Source organism: Ochotona princeps, chromosome 5 (genome assembly GCF_030435755.1).
Source record: "Ochotona princeps isolate mOchPri1 chromosome 5, mOchPri1.hap1, whole genome shotgun sequence".
Classification (NCBI taxonomy): Eukaryota; Metazoa; Chordata; class Mammalia; order Lagomorpha; family Ochotonidae; genus Ochotona; species Ochotona princeps.
Genome location: NC_080836.1, coordinates 99,723,979 through 99,746,744, shown reverse-complemented (window position 1 = coordinate 99,746,744; position 22,766 = coordinate 99,723,979). Strand labels below are relative to the sequence as shown.

The 22,766-nt window shown below is 45.5% G+C and overlaps 1 protein-coding gene across 1 annotated transcript in view; it reads right to left on the bottom strand.

Moving 5' to 3' along the window:
• Positions 1-11,136, bottom strand: part of DAW1 (dynein assembly factor with WD repeats 1) — a 37,479-nt gene extending 26,343 nt beyond the window's left edge. The window contains exons 1-2 of the mRNA XM_004576748.3: positions 10,863-11,136; positions 2,272-2,344 (exon numbers count right to left, since the gene is read on the bottom strand). Coding sequence (XP_004576805.2) covers positions 2,272-2,344; positions 10,863-11,082 — 293 coding nt within the window. The 5' untranslated portion in view covers positions 11,083-11,136. The remainder of the gene's footprint in view (positions 1-2,271; positions 2,345-10,862) is intronic.
• Between the last annotated feature and the right edge of the window lie 11,630 nt (positions 11,137-22,766).

The window sequence follows — 22,766 nt, the reverse complement described above, 5'->3', positions numbered from 1 at the left end:
GTACCACTTTCATCGTGCCTGTTTCGGGAATGCCAAAACTGAGGTCCAGGAAGTTTAGGCTCTAAATACTTCCAGGGAAAGAAAAAACACACAAATAAATGTTTAAAAGACTGTGATGTGGTGGGCACTGTGGCGTAAGGAGCTAACGGGCTGCCTGCATCCAGTGTCAAAATGTTGATTTGCATCTTAGTCATGCCTTGGCTATTCAGCTTTACAGGTCCCTGTTCAGGCACCCTGGAAAGCAGTGGATGACTGTAGGAAGACGGGAAACCTCTGGTATTAAGCCGTAACCAGCTGTAACCCTGTGAGAAAGATCCGGGAACTTAGGGCAGAGATCCTGCGGAAGTTATAACAGGAAAACGTGGCCAAGGAACTTCTGATCCTCAAGCTTTGGTCATAGATCAAAGCGAGGTGTTTTTCCCAGTTTCTTTCATGCGTATGCTGTTCAATTATTAGCAGCCTGCTGGAAAAGCACACTGTTTATTGGTTGACCTCCCTTGCTCATATACCTGCAAATCACATCCTATTGCAGACCCTCCCTCCTTACGCCTGCGCGACCCTCAGTCTTTAAAGCCTTTTGCTGGTAGTCAAGTTTGGCTATCGACCGTCAGTCAGTAATCCGTGTGTGTGACAATCGACTCCGTGCACCAAGTCCCCTTGCCGTAGGACGGTGAACAGGTGATGACTCAACGTCTTGAGCCTCTGCCAACCAGGTGGGAGAGTCAGACCCAGTTTCTAGCACCTGACTTCAGCCTGGCCAAGTTTCAACTGTTGCAGTCATTTGGGGAGTAGATCAAGTCCCTCCCTCTTCCTGTCTTTCCCTCTTTGCCCTTCACATATACACTTTTTTTTAAGTTTCTAACTCTTATCACAGAATTTGTGTTATTATTTTCACCCACAGACAACATCTTCCCCTTCTCTGAGGCTGGGCTACCTTGAGGAGGTAATCTCTCCTCGAGGGAGGGAATCCTGGGTGTGGTGATCCACCGGGGATTTCCTCTGGGCTCACGCCACTTCCAGAGACACAGATGTGCCTTCTCCTCTCATTAGGAGCAGCATGTGCTGTCCATCACATGAACCAGCTGCAGAGGAATTCACAGGCTCAGGCATGGGGTTGGAATCCAACAACGGGTTTGCTTCAAAAATGTTGAAGTTATTACAAATCAGGCACGTCTGAGGAAGGGACCCAGGGAAGAGGAGCCAGGGGGGATCCTGTAGGATGCTGGAGAAAATTGGGGACAAAGAAAGGAGACTCTGGGAAAGCTGAGGAAAACTGAACCCAGCCTGGTTAACAGGGAACAGTCAGTATAAGCCCTGCTGTGTTAATCCTGACAAGCCTTCGTGTGGGGGCGTGGGAGATGCGGGAACTCTGTCTGCACATTTCTAAAACCATTCTACATGATAGGTTTGAAATAAAATAGGCGTAGCAGGCTAATCCTCTGCCTACGGCACCACATCCCATACAGGTGCTGGTTCGAGTCCTGGCTGTTCTACTTTAAATCCAGCTCCCTGGTAATGGTCTGGGAAAGCAGCAGATGCTGGCTCTAGGCCTTGGAACCCTACACCTGCATGGGAGACCCGGAAGAAGCTCCTGACTCCTGGCTTTGGTCACCTCGGCTCCAGCCATTGCAACCGTTTGTACAGTGAACCAGCAGATAGAAGAGTTCTCTCCCTCTCCTCTCTTTCTCCGTCACTTCTTCTCTCTGTAAATCTGCCTAACAAATAAAAATAAATAAATCTTTTACCATGGTATTTAAATCATGCCTGTTTATAGAAAAGCATAGGCTGATGATCCGTGTTCTACCTCATGCTCTCCACCAGCGAGACCCTCAAGTTCAGCTCAGCACAACTGGAGATAGTTCATCACAGAACAACTTTCGAAATTAAAGGAGGCCAGCCGTGGTGGGGCAGGTTAAGCTGCCACGGAGGAGACCTGTATCCCACATCAGCGGGCCCGGCTACTCCATGCTTCCCATCCAGCACCCCAGGACTGCAGCAAGAAGAGAATCAGCAGCCTAAGCGCTTGGTCTCTGCGAGGGTGTGGGAGGTCAGTTAGGGGTGCTGCCTCTGGTTCCAGCGGGGCCCGACACAGCTGCTGGGAGGATTGTCATTCCTTCACCCGCTCTTGTCTTTTAAATAAATCAATCTTCAAACACACGTGAAGTATGCTTTGCCAGTTTTACGTGACTCATCCGCGTTTCACATTCCATTTCAAGGTTCTCCGATAAAATTGAGTTGTGGAAACTATCCTGTACCATGTAACCAACTTACCTAGAGTCTAGATCAAGCAAATCTATGGATTTCATCTTTAACTCTCCATTTTTTTCATACTCCAACATGATTCCTGTGGAATGAACAAACATAATGAACATTTATGATGCAAGCCCATGCCAAAATTAATCTATTAATTGAAAAGTAATTGAAAGTCAGAGTTACAGAGAGATAAAGAGAGGAGATCTTCCATATGCTGGCTCATTCCCCAAATGGCTGTAACAGCCAGAGCTAGGCTGTTTCAAAGCTGGGAGTCTGGAGGGTCTTCCAGGTTTCCCATGAGGACCCAAGGCCTTCAGCCATCCTCCACTGCTTTCCCAGGCCACTAGCAGGGGAGCTGGATGGGAAATGGAGCAGCCAGGAGGAACTGGAGCCGAAGTGGGGATGCCAGTGCCACGGGCAGAGATGTAGACTGTTACGCCATGGTGCCAATTACTATTCTCACTTGCTAAATATCTGCTTTTCAGACATAAAATAAAGGCAGTGGTGTCCAGCTCCAAAACAGGACTGGTTGGGCAGACTGACTTTCCCTGCTCTTTCTCTGGAAATGTAGACAGAAAGCCACTTCAGATTGTTCATTTCTGTTGCTAACCAGAAAAAAAAAAAAAAAAAAAAAAAAAAAAAAAAAAAAAAAAAAAAACAGCTTATCTGATAACAGAATGCTCAAACGTTTTTTTAGAAAAAGTTTTTTTGAAAGTCAGATATACAGAGGGGAAGAGAGAGAGAGGAAGATCTTCCGTCTGATGATTCACTCCCCAAGTGAGAGTTCTGTTTCTGAAGTATTGAGATTATCATTGTCATTATTGATTTTTTCCCTGTTTTTTGTACCCCAGGCAGTGGGATGGTTTTTCCATATGTAAATGTTTTATTGTTCTCTGTGTATGCTGTATTTCTTTAAAAGTGTATATATTTAACATTCTGGGCCTGGTGCAGTAGCCTAGCAGCTAAAGTCCTTGCCTTACATGTGCTCGGATCCCATATGGGTGCTGGTTCTAATCGCAGCAACCCCACTTCCCATGCAGCCCCCTGCTTGTGGCCTGGGAAAGCAGTCGAGGACAGTTCAAAGCCTTGGGACTCTGCACCTGCATGGGAGACCTGGAAAAGGCTCTGGGCTCCTGGCTTCAAATTGACTCAGCTCCTGCCTTTGCGGCCATATTTCACATCAAGACAAGATAATGAATACTATAAAGATTTTGTATATGATTTTTAAAAACCACTGAACCGGGGTCAGGAGTTCACCACTGCTCATGATGCTGACGTCCCCTATGAGCACCTGTTCCAGCTGCTCTGCCTCTATTCCAACTCCCTGCTAAGGAGCCCGCAAAAGCAAGACAGGGCTGCCCCAGGGCTTGGCACCTGCCATGCACACAGGAATCAGGTGGGGTTTCTACCTGGCCCAGCTTCTGCAGTGGCAGCTATCTGGGGTCAGTGAGTAAGGAAATACGTAACATAAAGGAAGAAGTAATAATACACTTGTGTATAATTGAGAGAAAGATTGGGAGGAACAGGCATTCGACCGCACACACAGCAGAATCCAGCATTTTAGTATAATGGTTGTTTGTGTCCCATATCAGAGTCAATGAATTTGATACCTTGTTCCTGTTTCTGACTTCAGCTTTCTGATAATGCAAACCCGGGGAGGAGGCAGTAAAGGCTCACGTAATTGGGTTCCTGACACCCGGTGGAGGCCCGGAATGAATCCCTGGCTCATTGTTTCGGCCCGTCCCAGCTCCAGCCATCCTGGGCATTTGGATAATGAACCAGAAGAAGGCAGCACCATCCTCACTCACTCTTTCTCTGGTCTCGTCATCTCATTAAAAACAAAACAAAAAACAAACAAACAAAAACAAAAAAAAAACCCCACTTGATTGGCAAGCAATTTAACACGTTTGTTCTCATAAAATTAATGCTGTTCAAAGCCTTTTAGCTGACTAATAAAAACGAGTTGAGTTGCTCTAGAAAATCCTAAATCTGAAACAAGCAGATTTGACTGATTCAACTGTAACAAAATAGCAAGGCAGCCCGTTCAATTTGCCATCACTGCTGAGCTGTGAAATGAGTAAGAGACATTGACAAGGGCGATGAAGAATGCTAAGTGGGCTGGTTCAGCCTTGAGACCCCAGCAGTGCACATCCAAGCTCCAGTCTGAATCTTGGCTCCTCTCTGTTGCTGACCCAGCTTCTGGCTGAGAAGGCAGCAGACTACAGCCCAAGTGTTTCGATTCCTGGCACCTGTGCCAGAATTTCTGACTTCTGCCCAGTCCTGCCTGTTGTACATATTTGGGAAGTAAAGCATCAGTGATCAATTTCTCCCTCTCCCTGCCTTCTTCTCCCCCACACTTTTTAATAAACAAATCTTTAAACATATACATATAAACAGACAATAGACGCACGTGCCCACAGAGTGCATGTCTTTCTTCAGTGATAGATATAGGCGTTGTCATGTTTTTCATCTTCTGTTGGTCGTATGATTCCCAAAAGGCTTAGGTACAAGACCTCTGTCCCCAGAGTTCTGAAGGTATTAAAAAGCTGTGTTTCAAAAAGTATTAGTATCTAAAGTGCTCAGTGTATCCATCAGTTTGTTTAGTTCCAAAGGGGAAAAAAAAGACTACACACAAAGACTACTGTCATCTGGTGTCATATGAAAAGCATGTGATCACCACCCACTCTCCCTAAGGTGAGGCGTTTCTGAATTAATGAAGGGATTAAGATAAAGAGAGAATGCCTGGTGATGTGGTTAGCTGTATCGATGCTCTGTGTGTGTAGTTTGCCAGGAATTTAGGTAGAGAGAAGAAGGAGTCCCTGAATGCTAAAGAGAGAATGCTTCTGAGTGGGAGGACCCAAATCAGGGGATTAGGATGCAGAAGACAACTGTTCTTTATAAGCAGAAGAGCTCAAGGCAGCATTAGCATTATTCAGCCGTGAAGGCTTTTTTTCCTACTTGATAATGTGATTGAAGCACCAGCTGCCCTTCAGTGTGATCTTAGAAACATGCATATAATATGGCTCACCAAAGGTTGGAATTGAGAAATAAAACAGCTGAGCACATGAAGTAATGTGGTGCCACTGTAAGATAATCATTCATTAATATTTAATGTCATGGCTCATTAATTGCCATAACTGCAGATGTGACTCCAAAGCATTACTGGAATCTAAGATTGCTATGAGAGCCTCTGACTCGCAGAGCTGAAGTAGGTATCAGGGGACACTTTCTGAACCTTCTCACCTTTTAGGAGAAATTCTAGGCACTCCATCATTCATTACCTCATTCCACTCATTCAGTCAAACTCCGTGCTGTAAGACTGAGACGCAGGGACAAAGAAGGGAAGCAAAATCTCCTCCTTTGCAGACTTCTGTTTCAGAGCATGAAACTTAAGCACAACAAAGAGAACAGAAGTATGTGGTGTGTTGAACTGAGATCACCGAGGGGGGGAAAAAAGATCAAGGCACAAGAGTTGTAAAATATTTTGAGAAGATGAACATCTTAAAAATGGAGGAATGAGCTAAAAAAAACAATTAACTATGTAAATGCCCAGGGAAAGGTTGCTCCAGACACAAAGACTGACAATTGCAAAGGCTGTAAAGAAGGGCACATTTATGCCATCCACATCAACGATATTGATGTCAGAGGGGGAAGCAAGAATCCTCAAGGCCAGACATCCTTGGGACCACAGTCCTCTTACCTGCAGTGAAATGAAGGGCCGTTGGAGGAGTTGATAGGAAGAATGGTACGGTCAGGGCAACAGTCTTTACATATCGATTTTCATATTTTTATTTGAAATGTAAAGTTTCAGAGATGGAGAGGTCTTCTATCCTATGGATCTCTTGCCAGTGCCTGCAATGGTAAAGCTGGGCCAGGAGCTTCTCCTGGGTTTCCCACATCAGTGCAGGGGCCCAAAACCTTGAGTCATCCTCTGCTACTTTCCCAGCCCACGTCAGGGAGCTGGATCAGAAATGAAGCAGCTGGAACACGAAGCAGCGCTCATGTTGGAGCCTAGCACCACGGGTAGAGGCTTAGCGTACTAGCCCACGGTGCTGGCCCATCAGAGTGACATTCTAACAGAGTCAGCCTTCTTCTGTTCTGAAAACAGAGTGAAAATGGAAATTTAGGGCCAGGCTTGATAACCTAGCAGTTCAAGTCCTCGCCTTGAACTTGCTGGGATCCCATATGGATGCCGGTGGCTGTACTTTCCATCCAGCTCCCTGCTTGTGGCCTGGAAAAGCAGTCGAGGATGGCGCAAAGCCTTGGGACCCTGCACCCATGTGGGAGACCCGGAAGAGCTCCTGGCTTCGGATTGGCTCAGCTCCAGCCATTGCAGTCTTTTGGGGAGTAAACCATCAGACGGAATATCTTCCTCTCTGTCTCTCCTCCTCTCTGTATATCTGACTTTCCAATAAAGGTAAATAAATCTTCAACAAAAAGCAAACAAACAAAAAACCCAGAATTTAGTAATAGGGACAATAATGACAGAAATGTGAAGAGAAGTTGTTGGTTCCGTCATACGTTTTTTTTAAGTAGAACTGACAGGATTTGTCATTTGACCCAATGTCAAGTGCAAAAAAGGAAACTGAGTCCAAAATTTTGGTGTGAGCAAGTATAGAAACAGGACTTCACGTAGCTGGTGAGAGGAAGACCAAAAAGAGTCTCCCCGTGGGAGAGTCCCAGCGGGCACATGATGAAGGTGAAAGGCACAATGGCTTCTTAAGGCTTGAGAAGAATAAGATCATACCACACATGGGAGTATGCATAAGAATCAGCATCTTCCTCTTTCTCCCTCTTTCCTTCTCATAAAAAAAAAATGCCAACACTAAAAAAAAATTGTATACAGTTAGATTCAGTTATTCTGATCCTAAATTCCACATTCTTCATCTAAACTCTACAACCAAAGGAAGAATTCATGTTGTGGAAGTATTCATGGGAACTAGCCTGTGTGTGAGCATAGGGAAGAGCAAGTTGTTAGCACCCGGAAAGAACAGGCTACTAATCTTATTGAAATTTTCCAGTTGGGCCCAGCACAATAGCCTAATGGCTAAATCCTCATTTTGCATCTGCCTGGACCAATGTGGAAGACCCAGAGGAAGTTCTTGTCTCCTGGCTTGGGACCAGCTCAGCTGTTGGCGTTGTGGCCACTTGGGGAGTAAACTAGCGGGTGGAAGATCTTTCTGTCTCTGCTTCACTCTGTAAATCTGCCTTTACAACAACAACAAAAAAATCAAGATAAACAAATCTTTAAAGTTTTGCAGTCACTCTGTGACATTTCTACAACCTTTCTAGGCTCTGCGAGTGTCCATGAAAGGGGCAGCTATTTAGATATTTAAAACATGATGAATAAGTAGAGTGCCAGATGATGACGATCATGTGCAAAACTAAAAGTGGCGCACAGTAAAAATCAGTGACGGACATTTGGGGTGAAGGGCAATGGAATACCTCTCTAGGGCAAGAGAGATGACCCAGAAATCCAATGAAGAATAGACGCTATCCATTCCAAGGTCTATTGGAAGCTGAATCCAGAAAAGGAGACAATGAGTGTGAGGACTTCCCTGAAGTCTTGAAAGAACAGCTAAGGAAGAAAGAACCACATCCATTGAGCACAGAAGCGTGAGTTCCTAGAAGCGAACAGCACACCAAGCTTGCTGTGCGGACTCCCTCGCAAGCACACAGGACACTACTGAAGATGCCGACCTCGGCTCCTGCTGCATGTTGCCGGCAGGCCGATGGTAGGGGATATAGTTGAAAACTGAGAACCCATTTCACAAGCTGCTGAAGTATCACAGCAAGAGGTGCTGCGGTGGGATGGAGGTTTAACCAGCGAGCATAGCTGGGAGCAATGCTGACTCAGGACACCTGCGTCATGGACAATGGGAAGACCTGATGAAGTCACAGGCTGAGAAGTAGAGCTGAGACTGCCTGCTGATGAGCTGGAATAAGGCAGTGCAGAGAGAAACAACGCATGGTCATACTAGCGAAATGGGACATGAACCGTGAGGTTTCTGCCAAAAAAAAATTGAATAGGTGATGATGCGTAGTCTCCAAATGAGGCACAGTCTGAGGAAATTACAGAACCAGGTTGGGACTGGAAAGGAGGAATTTCTTTTTACATTTTTGTTTCTGAATAGTTATAAATTTACAAAACAAAAAAAGAGTTGTACAAAAGTTTCCAGTATATCGCACATCCACTTCCTTTTTATTAACATATTAGTATATTTGCTACAATACATCAATCACATCCAACTTCCCTATTTTTAATTCAAATTCCTTGTATCCTTCCCAACCTTCTAAGACTCTTATAATTAACATTTTCCGTTCACACTGAAGTGCATTTTCAACTCCCACGTATCAAGAACATGTGGGATTTTTTTTCATCTTTTCGTGTCTGACTTATCTCACTTAACGTGATGCCCTCTAGTTTTACCCATTTTGCTGCAAATGAGAGAACATGAGTGTTTTACGGATAGATGGTGTTCCATTGTGTACAAATATGCCAGATTTTTCGACCCATTTATCTGATGATAGATGCTCTAGTTGATACAATATCTTGGCTATTTACAGGTTCTTAAAGATATGTTCATTAACTAAATGGCAGAGTTACAGAGAGAAGTCTTCCATTAGCTGAGTTATTCTCCAGATGTATGCAAGAGCTAGGGCTAGGGAAGTAACAAAGCCAGGTGTCTAGAATTCCCTCCAGATCTTGCATGTGTGTCCTTGGGCCTCCCCTGCTTTCCCAGGCACATTAGCAGGGAGTGAGGCCAGAAGTGGAGCAGCTGAGACTCACAGTGAGATGCCAGTGTCACAGGTGGTGATCTGCTCCATTGCGTCACAATGCCGGCCCCATAGCTTCTCTACTGGGCATAGAGCTACAATAAACGTGGTCACGTGGGTATCTGTTGGCTGCAAAGCAGTAGTAATTGAAAGTGCGTGGTACTAGCATAAAACCAACATGTAAATGAATAGAACAAAACATTCAGCTCAGAAATTAATCCACACACATACAGACAACTGATTCTTGACAAAGGTGCCAAGAACGTACGTTAGAGAGAGTAGGGTCTCTTCAGTAAGTGTTGCTGGCAAAACTGGATCTACATAGGTACAAGAATAAAACTGGATCCTGCATCTCTTCAAACACAGGAACCAGCTCAAGATGGATCAAGACTTAAATATTAGACTTGCCACCATGAAATTCCTGGAAGGAAACAGAGAAAACACTTCAAGACATTGGCATAGGCAATGAGTTTATTTTTGTTTGTTTTGATAATACCTCAACAGCAATGGCAAAAATAGTACAATTACACAAATAGGATTTTATCAAACTCAGAAGCTTCTATACAACGAAACAAGAATCAAGGAGATGCATCCAACAGAACTGGGAGATCAGATCTACAAGCTACTTGTCTGACGGAGAATTCATAAGCAGAATATATCAGGAACATAAAAACTCAGAGTAAAAAAACAATCTGTTAAGAAGTGTGCAAATGACCTGAATAGAATATTCTCAAAAGAATAAAATAAATCAGCAACAAATATATGAAAAAAAAGTTCAATATCACCGCCTTCAGGGAATACTCAAAACCACGAGTTACCACCTGAACCCTTTCGTAATGGCTGGCCTGTTATCAGAAAGACTGAAACGAACTAATAGGAGCGAGGGGATAGAAAAAAGGAACTCTAACAGGTTGTTGGTGGGAAGGTGGGGATGAAAAGAAATTGCTACCACTATGAACGCCAATATGGAAATTTCTAGGAGGAAAAAAAACTAGGAATAACATTTTTATGCACTCCCATACATTTCAGCAGTTCCACTCCTAAGTATACACCCAAAATACGAAGTTATTGAAGATGGGAGAATATTGAGATTATACCGGGCACCTCATAGTGATAGATGGAGGCTTTGCTAAGAAAAATAAGACATTCGGTATTAAGTTCAAATCCCACCCTTCCTGTGCCTATTCTAAATCAAACAGATCCTTCATGGCCACTCCCCTTTGAAATCTTTGTGTTGTGCAACCCCAAACCGCCCATCTGACAAGTCATCTGTTGCTTTGTGAGTCTAGTTTTCAACTGTCTTGAATTGTAAATCAAGATCTGTGTCTATCCTATGAAACAGTATGACGAGACAAGGATGTCTTTATCACAACGGCATTTCAGGACCCATTTCCTATCATTTAACTCACTGGAATCAAGCATTTACGAATCTCTATAAAGTCCTGGGGTGCAAGGCACAAAGCTGCTGATGCAATGGAAGTGGAAAGGCTGACCAGCACAGCACGGCAAGCAGCCAGCCACAGGTGGACCGAATACCCCAGGACATCTCCATGTCCTTGGCCCTTCTCATGTCTGTGTTATCAGAAGGCATACAAATTTAACAATTTGGATTTTTGTTTAGAAAGGGGGGGGGGGACTAAACAGACACGCACACATACACACACAAACTTTTAAAAGTTTTGAACAATAGTCAAGGATCCGAAGGAGTGAGAGAGCGGACTTGGGAAGGACAGGATCACCTAGTCCGAGACCCCGCTGGCCCCCTGCGCCCCCCCGCGTCCTCCTGGGCCTCCTTGGTCCAGAGCCCGGGTGCAGCACAGCGCCCCGCATACCTGGGGGGTAATACCGCAGCAGGAGGCTTTTCAGCTTCATCTTCTCGCTCTGGGATCCCCAGCCGGCAGCCTTGGTCGCCATGGAAACGGACAAACAGCGCCTGAGTGCGGAGACAAATGCGCAGGCGCCTCCGAGCTTTTCTTGCAGGTGGATTCTCCAGGCCGGACTCCCGGGCTGCTGAGGACCAGAGGGGCGGCTGGGGCCTGCCCGAGGCTCCATGGGGCGAGGCGAGGGGCGCGTCCTCACGGCGCCTGGGGTGAGCACGGACGAGAGTACTTGTGGGCCTCGGTGAGCATGGCCTCACAGCAGCGAAGCATGAGTCTTGGCGCTCACCTGCCTAGGCCTCTCGTACGTGAGCGCTGTCGTTTCCTAACAGAGGGGATGTGAGGAAGGGGGTTGAAAACTCCGGTTCTAGGACACCACTCAGGGGTTCCTCCCAGGACTCAGTCCACTCTGTCTCCTCACAAAGGAACCTCAACGTCATCACCTCCACCTCCTGACGCATGCCACGAACTGTGCGACACGGTTCAATGTGCAGAAGTGAGGGAATTGTTGGAAGTTTTAAGCAGTGCTAGTGCTTAGGTTCATGTCACTCAAAATATGGATTTGGGGCTCCCCACTTCCCATCCAGCTCCCTGCTTGTGGCCTGGGAAAGCAGTCGAGGATGGGCCAAAGCCTTGGCATCCTGCACCCATGTGGTTGAAGAAGCTCCTGGCTCCTGGCTTTGGATCAGCTCAGCTCTGGCCATTGCGGCCACCTGGGGAGTGAATCAGTGGATGGAAGATCTTCCTTTCTGTCACTCCTCCTCTCTGTATATCTGATTTTCCAATAAAAAAAAAAAATCTAAAGAAAAAACGTGCTTTTGAAAATTAGCAACTGTACAGTGCAGAAATTTGTTGGACTCTGCCTTAGCACGTGACCGAAGGTAATATCACCAATATTAGGGAAAACTGACACCTGGCAGATGTAACTGCAACACATGAAGAGAATACAGCCCAAAATGTGTTGTTTCCATTTCTCATTGGGAGGAAATAGAACAGCAAATCAAGCTGAGGAAACGATTAAAAAAACAAACTGTCAAGACCAAGAAAGAAAGAAATGGTAGACTGGGGATTTAGTTATTCCAGATTAATTAACATTAAAGAGTAGAATAACTAAATACACTATGTGATCTTGGATCTTGGAACAGGAAAACTATTCTTTATAAAGACCTCATCAGGTCACTGAGTGAAATCTGAATAGGGATTGTGGCCTAGAAACGGTAGGATGTGGGGTTGAAACGGTGGCATGAAAGAAGAACCATCCACCTGCAGGACAGGCATCCGGCATGGGAGCCCAGGTGCTCCAGTTCGGATCCAGGGGAGGATGGCTCAGGTCCTTGGAACCACGCACTCACCTGTGGGACTGGCTCCTGGCTTTGGGTTGCCTCTGCTCTGGCACGTGTGGCCATTTGGGGAGTGAGCCAGAGCATGGCAGATCTCTCTCTACCTTTCGTTATCTTTCTGTAAAATATGCCTTTCAAATAAAAAAAAATTTTTTTAAAGAAAAAAGAAATAGTAGGTTATTATGCTCTATTTCTTGATTTTGATCATTGTACTGTGCTTCCGTAAGACAATGACTTTCTCTTGGGAAAGCACCCTGATTTTATTCCTACATTAAAAGGGTCTGTGTACTTGTGATAATCCCTCCAATGAGCCTGAAGAATATTACATGTGGATAGGTGTGTGTGTGTGTGCATGCACACTCATGTGCACACATGCATGTTTATTAAGACAGGTTAAGACACATGAGAAAATTATGTTTTGAATCCAGGCAACCAATTCCTTTCCTTTCCTGCCACTTCTCTGTCCAGTTTGAAGTTATGCAAAATAAGAAGGGGCCTCGGTTTCCTGCAGGCCAAACAAGGTTTGTGATGCTGAGTATAAAGATAAAAAAGAAGAAGTAGCTCCTCAGACAGTTTCAATTTCACTCCCTGCTTCATCCTTAATCTTCTTTTTAAGATTTATTTTTATTGAACAGTCATATATACAGATAGGAGGAGAGACAGAGAAGATCCTCCATCCACTGACTCACACCCCAAGCGGCCGCAACGGTTGGAGCTCAGCTGATCCAAAGCCAGGAACCCAGAACCTCTTCCGGGTCTCCTACGTGGGTGCAGGGTCCCAAGGCTTTGGGCTGTCCTCAACCGCTTTCCCAGGCCGCAAGCAGGGAGCTGGATGGGAAGCGAGGCTGCCAGAATTAGAATCAGTGCCCACTGCAACCTTGGGCCTGGGAGTTTAAACTTCCAGAAGCTTCCTGGCTGCTGGTGGGCCTCAGAATGGGGCGTCTTGCTCAGATCCCAACTACAGCCACCATGTGCACATGGTGAGCTGTTCCCAGGCAGCCAGTGCGTCATTTGGCCCCAGGCTCTAACTGCTGGCTGCCCGGCTGGGGAACTCTGAGGTTTTGGTTCTTTGAATCGCTGCTTAGATAGCGCCAGGTTGAACCCACTGTGCTTCTGAGATCTGAGTCAATCCTAAAGATTCCCAATGCCAGTAACTCTTCCTTTGAAGAACTTGTAATCACTGAACAATGCTGAGCACCAAACACCAGTTCACGCAAAAGCTAAGGGTCGGGGCTTGTCCAGCACGATATCCTATTACCTGACATGATGATGGATCAGGAGACTGGTCACATTAGGCAAGACCATAACATTTACTAGCACTCGAGAACCATATCCGGGGGTAGATTCTGTGGGGGATGTGTGGGCCAAACCCTGTGGAAATTCTAGCCCCACTGGTTAGCTCAAGAGTTGGAGTGGTGATGGACTAAGCTAGGTATGACCAAGGAACCTGCCATCAATCACAGGTAAAGGAACCCGCAACAGTGTGGACTGGTCAAGGCAGCAGCACCCGAATGTGCATTCTGAATAAGGTGTGGGGTGGGCCAGGCTGCAACATTCACCAGCTCATACAAGGCCAAATGGAAGGCCAGACTGCGCCGGGCACTGGCCTAAAACCCATCGGCATGTATGAGAACTGGGTCTGGGAGGGGATCAAGTGGAGGAACTTGGGAAACGCCCCTGGCGAGTCATAGCTCCCGCTGGTGAACATGCGGTCCAGACCTGGGGGTGGGACAAGCTGGGAAAAGTAGCTCCAACAGTTGGCTAATGTGTAAATTGGTAATGGAACAGGATGTACTCGGCAGGACTGAGCAAACCTTAGCCTACAAGCAAAACTAGAAACCAGGATGGAGCACAGGTCATGCCGAGCTAGGCTCTTGCACCTACTGCTCTAGGTGAGTCAAGCATGCTAAGCTACAATGTCTAAGGCAGAGGCCAGGACAAGTAAGAGGCTGAGCCAAGCTGAGTCAGAACAACCACTGCCAAGCACGCAATCTATGACTGGGAACAGGCCTGGTTGGGGAGGTAAGAGGACACCCTAACTCAGTTGAGGTTCCCACCAAGAGGCGCGTGTGCTGGAATGGGGGCTGCGTTCCAACCAGGAAACAGGGTCATAGTCTCCCTTGGCACAAGTGTGGACTGGGACTGGATGCACCAGGCCAGGCCAGACCCCAACACTGTCTGGTGTCCTGGAGAACCAGGGTAGATGTGGGACAGACTAGGCTAGGTCTCAACCCCTACTGAGCCATGTGTGAGCTGTATGTGGATATGGACGAGCCATGGCTGGGCTGAAACCTCCAACAGTAAGAACCAGATTGAGTTGAAGGCCACTCAGGAAAAGCCACTGTTCCTGCTAGGACAGGAGGTGAACTGAGTAGGGCTGACTCATGGACCCACTGGTATGCGCAAAATCTGGCATTGGGAGGGATTCTGATGGAGGAGCCTGGGCAACTCCTCTGGTAGGACACAGTCCCTGCAGGTTAGTGCAAGGAGCATGATAGGAAACAGCCCAGAATAGGCCATGGAAAGTTTCCCACTGGCATACATTTGGCATGGGTTGGGGGCAGACCAGGCTGAATTAGTTCATGTCATCCACTGGCAAATCCGAACACCAGAATAAAGTGTGGGCCGAGCCAGGTTCGGTCGCGACAAAAACCAGTGCACAATATGGAATGCCAGGGTGAGGTTGCCTGCACTGGATGTGACTGCAGCACCCAACCAGCACACGCGTGAGATCCAGGAAGGGCAGGGGGCAGAGCTGGCAGGGGGATTAGGGGGCTGGTCCCCTCACCGGACAGCTACAACCACTGGAGAGCATGAGCTGGGATGGGGACAGACCAGACTAAGCAGGTCTACAACACCTGTGGGCCTCATATGGATTAGATCAGGGAAAAGCCAGGCTGGGCTGATTGTTCCTACTGGTGCAAGCATAAAGTAGAGTGGGTGAGGGTTGTTTGGGCTTAACCACAGCAGAAGCTGGCAGAAGCTGGCACTGGGGGCTAATTCTCTCAAGTCAAACCACAGAACCACCCGAAGAGTGCATAAACTGGGATTGAGAGAGACCTGGGAGGGAAATAGTGGGCTCCTCCCTCTTGGGTTACCACTCCCTCTTGGGTGGCTAGACAAAGAGGCACCCAACAACATCCATGGGGACTGGATAGTTGAGCTGATTAGATGGAACTAAGCTTTAATACCCATTGACAAGTAAGAGAATCAAATGGGATGTGGGACAGACTGGACTAGTCTGCTACACATACTGGCAAACCAGGGTAGGGGGCGGGTCTGGTAGGGGTTATTGGGGTCACTCTGACGAGGCTGCAGCTCCCTCTGGTTTATGTGAAGGCCAAGTATGTGCTGGGCAGAACCAGGACAGACTGCAACACCCATTGGTTCCAGTGGAGAACTGGGCTGAAAGCAGAATCAACCCAGCAATTGCAACCACCAGCTGGTCATGGTGATGGACTGTGCCTGCTAGAACATACAAGAATCTGGTCTGGGAATACCTCAAAGTTTCTTTGGGGATCTCCCCAATCGAAATGCCGGACTCAGAACCCTAGCCAAGAAAAGACAGAAGACAGAACAAGTCAATCAACCCACCTCAGCTATATGTTGGCAGCGAAATATTGGGCAAATGAAGACTCTATGATGGACTATGTCAGTCAGTGGATTCTTCAACGACCTCATCGTGCTTGGAGTGGTGAGACTGGCAGCAATTCATAACTGGTGAACTATCAAAACCACTTAAGCAAGTATCTCAGAGCATGCCCCACAACCAGGACTTGAGGTGGGTGGGAAACTGGATGGGGCTTCTCCCTCGATGTCCCGCTTTACCTCAGATACATGAAGGAAACAATATGGAAATAATAGTCTTACCCACTTCTCTATAGCCCTTGAACCTTTTTATCGTAATTAACTATGTAAAGATTGTCAAAAATATAATAAATAAAATTTATGGATAAACCCTCCCCCCAAAAAAGAATCAGTGCCCACATAGGATCCTGGCATGTACAAGGTGAGAACTTAACCCACTAGGCCACTGCACCTGGCTCACTCTTAATCTTATCTCTCTCCTCCCCTCTCCATGGATGAGGGCCCTTATCACTGCCGTCTATTCATCACCCATGGGTTTCCAATGTGCCTGCCCTACAGCTTTTCTGTTTCAGGTACAGGCTGGGTATGGTTTTCTGAACCAAACAGTACAGGGATATCCATTTGCTGCTGGAAATGGATTGCAGCTCTACTTTTACAACATCTCCCTTAGCCCAAGCAGTGATAGATTATGACTGGTGACCATATTCCTGTCATAGTCAAGAGCCTTTTTTCCACCTCCACAAAGCAGACGCTGGAGGTGAGCTCCAGTATTCCCAGCTGTCAAGCCCAGCAGGAGTCAGCAACCCTCACCTATGTCTGCCTGAGAAGACCAGGTATGAGATCCATTTACAGGTTCTGAAGTCCAACAGTTTCTTCCAAATTCTGGTTTCAGACATGCAGGACTCCTAGTATCCTAATTGGTGGCCCAGAGTCTTCATCAGGAACCAAGCTTGAGCACTCCCATTCCCCTCTCTAGGAAAATGATGGAGTTCCATGCAAAGCAGGTGAGGATCCAAGGAGGAGCAAGTGAAGTGCCTGAGTGCAAGACAATTTCTCTTTTGGTTTTGGCCTAAATTGAGGTTAAAACTGTGTTTAATTGACTCATCGTTTACTCATTCCCAGAAGTTGCCGCATGATTCTCTGTCAGCCTGTCTTGCTGTAAGTCAGCTGCAGTGCAGAGCCAAGAGTTAAGCAAGATGAACAGAAGTCTACAAAAACAAAACTCCTACGTTCCGCAGGTGACGGGTGCTCTCTCGGTGTGTGGCTGACCGTGACCGTGGTGTGACCCCTGAGAGTCCTAGAATAATTTTAAACTGGTAGTTGTGCTTTATGTGAACATTGACTCACTACAGCAACTCTTAACATTCATGTAGACCTGTGTATATCCATAATATGTGATATTTGATGAAGTATACATTACTAGTTATTCTAATTAGCATCATCAGTATAGAAACTAAACTATTTAATTCATTAAGATGTAACTGCTTCTCCATGGGCCCTAACAGATTTATATTTTTAAAGAAATGGATATGGTGTTAAAAAGAATGAAATTCTACAGTTTGTAACAAAATGGTCCCAACTAGAGACAGTTGTGCTCAATGAAATAAGCCAATCCCAACAGGACAAATATCACATGTTCTCTCTGATATAAGGCAACCTTCATGCAAAATACAAGTTGAATAGATGTATAGGTATATATACCTAGAGTAACTATGTAATGGAGACCAGCATACAGAGAAATGAAGACACATTGCAGTATGCATCTCTACTCCCAATGAAACTGTTAAATACATCCTGACAATAGGATACTACTTTCTACCATTGTTTATACCTACAATATCAGGCTACACTTAAATAGCAGAATGATGGACTTGTGACTATTATTGAAGCACTATATTATTGTCAAAATATGGGAGAAAACAATGGAAGAGGGTAGAAGGAGAAATCCCTGAGCCTATGGAACTGTGTCATGAAAAATAAAAATAAAAATAAATAATTCCCATGAGATTTTAGGAGGGAGGAGAGTATTCTATGTCTTAATAAGCCAGAAGTCACCCAAATAAGAGCAACACAGAAAGCCCACAAACGTACGAAGCATGAGCAGATGTACTCACAGTGGTCACGTTGCTACCTGCCATGAGTAGAACTCAGTAGATCTCTGGTCAATTGCTGGAGGATTTGGAAGATCCACTTAGGACAGAAAGTAGCTGGTTAGGTTGAGAGAGCTGAATATACCAGCTCTGTACAAAGAATTTTGTGGCAATAATGGACAAGACTTTTTTCCAGCAATGCTGAATCTTTGTCATCATTGGAAGAGCTTTGGTAGGGCAGTAACCGGTCATCAGGATTAATGTAGAACACTACACAGCGGACTGACAAGATTAGATACTCAGATGTTTCCATACATTGGCATGTCTGTGTTTTCACACAGTGGAAACAGTGGGAAACAGCTGGAAAAGAGAAGCTGCAGTCCAGCTGTTCACCAGGACCTGAAGGCACATCATTCATCCTCCAAAGTTACTCAACTGCAAATGATTTTCTTCCAGTCCATTCAGCTTTTACATACCACAGTTTGCTTGTTCTGGCCCTTGTCATTCCTGCTACCTGATAAGCTTCCCACATCAGCCATTCTGAAGCCTTATCTAGCCAGAAACACCTTGTCCATATGCATGCTTAATTTGATTTCACACATCTAGATGTGGTGGTGTGACTGTCACACCACCACAGATTCTGAAACGTCCCTGCTCTGTAACTCCTGCTTCACAGCCCCAGGCAGGTGAACACATCTGTTTACCTTTAGGTACACTCAGTGACTCTAGCGATTTCTTCATCATTTTCATCTTTGAAACTCCAATACACCCACAACTGTTTGCTCTTTCATTTCTTCTTTCTCTGATGAGAGTCAATTCTCTTTTTTATTTTTCTTTCCCTTTGTGGTAGCCATGACTACAGCTGTCTTCTTGCTCCTCTTATCCGGATAATCGAATGGGCCCTTATCAAATCTTTAACCACACAGGTCCCCATCTTCTCTCATCGTAACTAGTGTATTGCCTCTGCTTTTCATTTAGTTTTCCAGGCACTAGACGATCTAGTGTCTGTAAAACCATGCTACAGATTCAAACTTAAGTGCAGCAGAAAGTTCTGACATTCTTTGTTCACCAGAATCCTAGAAAAACCTCATAGTCAGAAGCTAAAGTAATGGGAAAGAATCTAAAATACTTCACTAACGCTGAAGATCAATGTTTTCTCTAGAACCGTTGCTGATGCATACCACTAAGACATTGGCCAAAACACACTTTCTTTGTGTTCTGCTTTGGGAAGTAACCAGGACTTTGGACAATCTTACCAAATCCACAAACACTACAGGAACTGTTTCCAGCGTGCTGTGAATTATCTGGCATCGAACACAGTTCTGACTTCTCCAGGGCACTTGAGCACTGGTCAGAAGCAACCTCTGTGTCTGCATTCTTTGAAGTTGTTCTGATATCTATGCGGTTCTCAAAAATATCCAGAAAGAAACAGAAATTCCCAATAGGGTTAATTCTAAATTCTCGAAAGATCTTACACAATTGCCACTTTCTGGGTTGGTGAAGAACCAAACTTTTAATGTCCGGTGCTGGTTGTACTTAATCCCATGATCCTACTTGCAGTTTCAACTCCTTGCTCAGCCTATTAGCTGCCTCTGTGCCCTGAATGCAACAATGTGCTGAGATGCCACTGTCTCCTACCTCAGTCACCAGATGGACTATCTACTGGACACCACTTCTAGAGTTTCCTCTCTTCCACCTCATGGGACTGTTAAAGATCTCTTAGCTCTTGCTAACCCTTCATGCCCCATGAAGAAGGTTTGCCCCATGCTAACCTTCATGCCTCCGGGGAAGAACAGGGAGTTTCTCCAGTTGAAACTGGGCTGCTGTTTCTACTCAGTTTCCACCCACTTCTGCATCAAAGATTCTTTGTGGAGATTTCAGGATTACAGCATCACCTCTGGGAAGCTGAGTGTCATCCTTCTTTGTTCCAGGTTTCCAAAATTCCAAGAAAGCTCTTGCCCAGATTCCTACATGTAGCTATAATGAATCATCTGCCCCCTATTTTCCTGTCCTTAGCTAAGTGGGCCATTTCTCACATTTGCTGTTGGCAGTGACACCAGTGATGGGGGAGAGGATCTTTTAGAAACAGTATGTGCTGCCCTTTGCCTTGCCTGAAGCAAGGGTCCTGGCCAGGCTTACGTATTACATACAGCTAGGTAAGCACATGTAGCAGAGCTTTATACAGTGCCACCACTAGCAGAAGCAAGTGTTTGGGCAGATTACGAAAAATTGCCACCTTGGGTGGATTTCAAAACTCCTTTACACCAAAAATAACCTTATCTTTACCACACTCTAAACTCTTTGAAGTACTTTTATACTTGTTGGCAGCTCATTGGCAGTAGGGGGCAGCAGTGCACACATGCTATGGGGGAGCTGCGCTACTCTGTTTTGGAAGACCAGAGATTAGGTCAGACCTGTCTAAGCCAATGGACAGCCAATGTCCTGTCTTACATGGACACAGGTTGGTTCACTCAGCTTGATTCCATCTCTGGTGGGTTCTCTAGCACCTGCTATAGACTTCTAGTACCCACAGTGGCTTGACTCCCATGAAGCAGATGACTCCAGATATTCTCCATACCCTCTGGGCAGGAACAAAATCAAGAGGCGGACGCAGTGCTGTGTCTGGTAAATTCAGTCAGTCGATCACACAAGCAGAGGCTTTTCCTGTATCAAGCTACACCGAGTTCTCTGCATCTGCGCTCCTGGTGTCAAGGATGTTGAAAAGCAGGATGGAAACGATCAGAATGCCAGAAACCTTGTGATCCTGTAGCCACCAGCTGTGTGATGAAGTCCTGATCCTTGTTCCCGGTCATGGCAGATGTGGTCACAAATTTAATTGTCAGCTTCATAGTAATTTTTTAATGGACCCAGCTGGAAGTTCCATTCAGAATCTGTTCTTCTAGCCCCACTACCAGTGATGAGGAAAACTTCAGATTGCTTGTCTCGGTCATTTAACACCACTGCTGAGCTTTGCCAGCTTACTAACTGATAGAGAAGCAAGGAGTGGTAATTCAGCAAGATGGGAATCTGGGAGTGGCTACTGTCATGTTTGGGTCAATGACCCTCACAAGCAGATGTGGAAAGTCATTAGGACACAGTCACTCAAATCATGGCCCCAGTCCAGAGGAGGTCACAGCCATCCTCAAACCAGTGACAGCACGAAGAGGAAGTAGCAGGTTACCTCAGCATGACCAATGGGTGCTAGCGAGTGAAATCTACGCCTATTGCATGCAATGGCCCACCAGTTTGTGGGTGTCTCTGGGAAACCAGTGATCGCAAGTTTGTAGGGATTTATCCTGCAAGAAGAAAAGATGCTGTATTCTGTATCCTATCTCATTTAGAGACAAAAGACTAGATACTTTAAGGACACTTTAGGTTTACAGCCTCAAATCCTTTATATTGGAAGTTTGGCATAACCTGTTGTACCCTAAGTAGGGAGAGCTTTGAGTGGGATCTGGTTGGAGCTGATCCTGAAACTCCAAATCAGCAGTATGAGCAAAGTTTATATCCCCTGTGTGCCTACCTTGATGCAATAGATTTTCCTGTGCCCACACCTATGTCCACTTGGGGACTTTCCACTACTTGATTCAAGTAAGAAAAAAATTCAAACATAGTTGACACAGTGTCTTTAGAAGCTGTAGGTGGAATGCCGCAAAGTTACAGCCCCAGGGGAAAATGACCAGAAAGAATAATTGGAGAATGGAAAACCACGGTTACAGCTGAAGTTAAAACATCCCATCTCAAACTTCACTTTGCTTTATTTTTTTAATATTCATTTATTCATTAATTACATTGTATTACATGACACAATTTCATAGGTACTGGGATTCCCCCCCCTTCACCCCAAACCCTTCCCCCATGGTGAATTCCTTCACCTTGATGCATAACCACAGCTCAAGTTCCGTTGAGATTCCCTAATTAAAAGCTCACACCATACAGAGTCCAGCATCCCACTTGTCCAGTTCAAGTTCAACGGCTTCTTAGGGAAGCCCTCTCAGGTTTGAAGGCAGAGCCAGCAGAGCGTCACCTCGATCAATTAGAAGCTCCAGCATATCATCAGCAACAGTCCAGGTATGATGAGGCTGGTGCAGAGTCCACTGATTGACATAGTCCATCTTAGAGTTTCCCCTTGTCCAGTTTTCTGCTGGAAGCATATAAAGGAAGAGATATCTTAGCGTGCGGACAATTCTTTTCAAAAGTTTCAAAAGATGCTCATGGGTTTGAAAGGAGAGAAACCAGAACTTGATATCAAGGAACCTGGAAAAGAGGAAAATACAGAAGTTTCTCAAAATAAGGCAAAACTGTGTCCACCACAGGTAAATCAATAACGAGGCTGTCAGCCTCTTCCCCAGCAGCTGGTGCTCATGAACAAAGAGGATTTAGAGTCAGGGGTGAAAAGAAGGCATGGCCCTAATAGGATTCTGTCTCAGTGAGACTGGCCAGTCTGTTGCCTCTGAGCTGGACCAGCAACATGTCCATCCTCATGGTACCTAAACAATATTGCTTCTTAATAAAAAAATCATGTCCAGGTGCAAACATTAAGGCAATCAAAATGGTCCCTGCTCTTCCATATACCTTACCAGCTGGAAGCAGCTGGCCCACAGGGCATTTCATTCCTGGATCAGATGAAAAACAAGACTCTATTTTCTAATTACTGTATAATATTTTGGGAATGCAAATTTTATTTGAATGTCAACTACAGTTAAGCATGTGCCGTTTGTTTTTCTTACTTAGGTTTTGTAATTTGATGGAACGTTTTTATCACAATTTAATAAATGTTTGCTTTATTTAATAAAAATAAATAAATACTTAAAGGGAAAAAAAAAGACTCTATTTTAGTT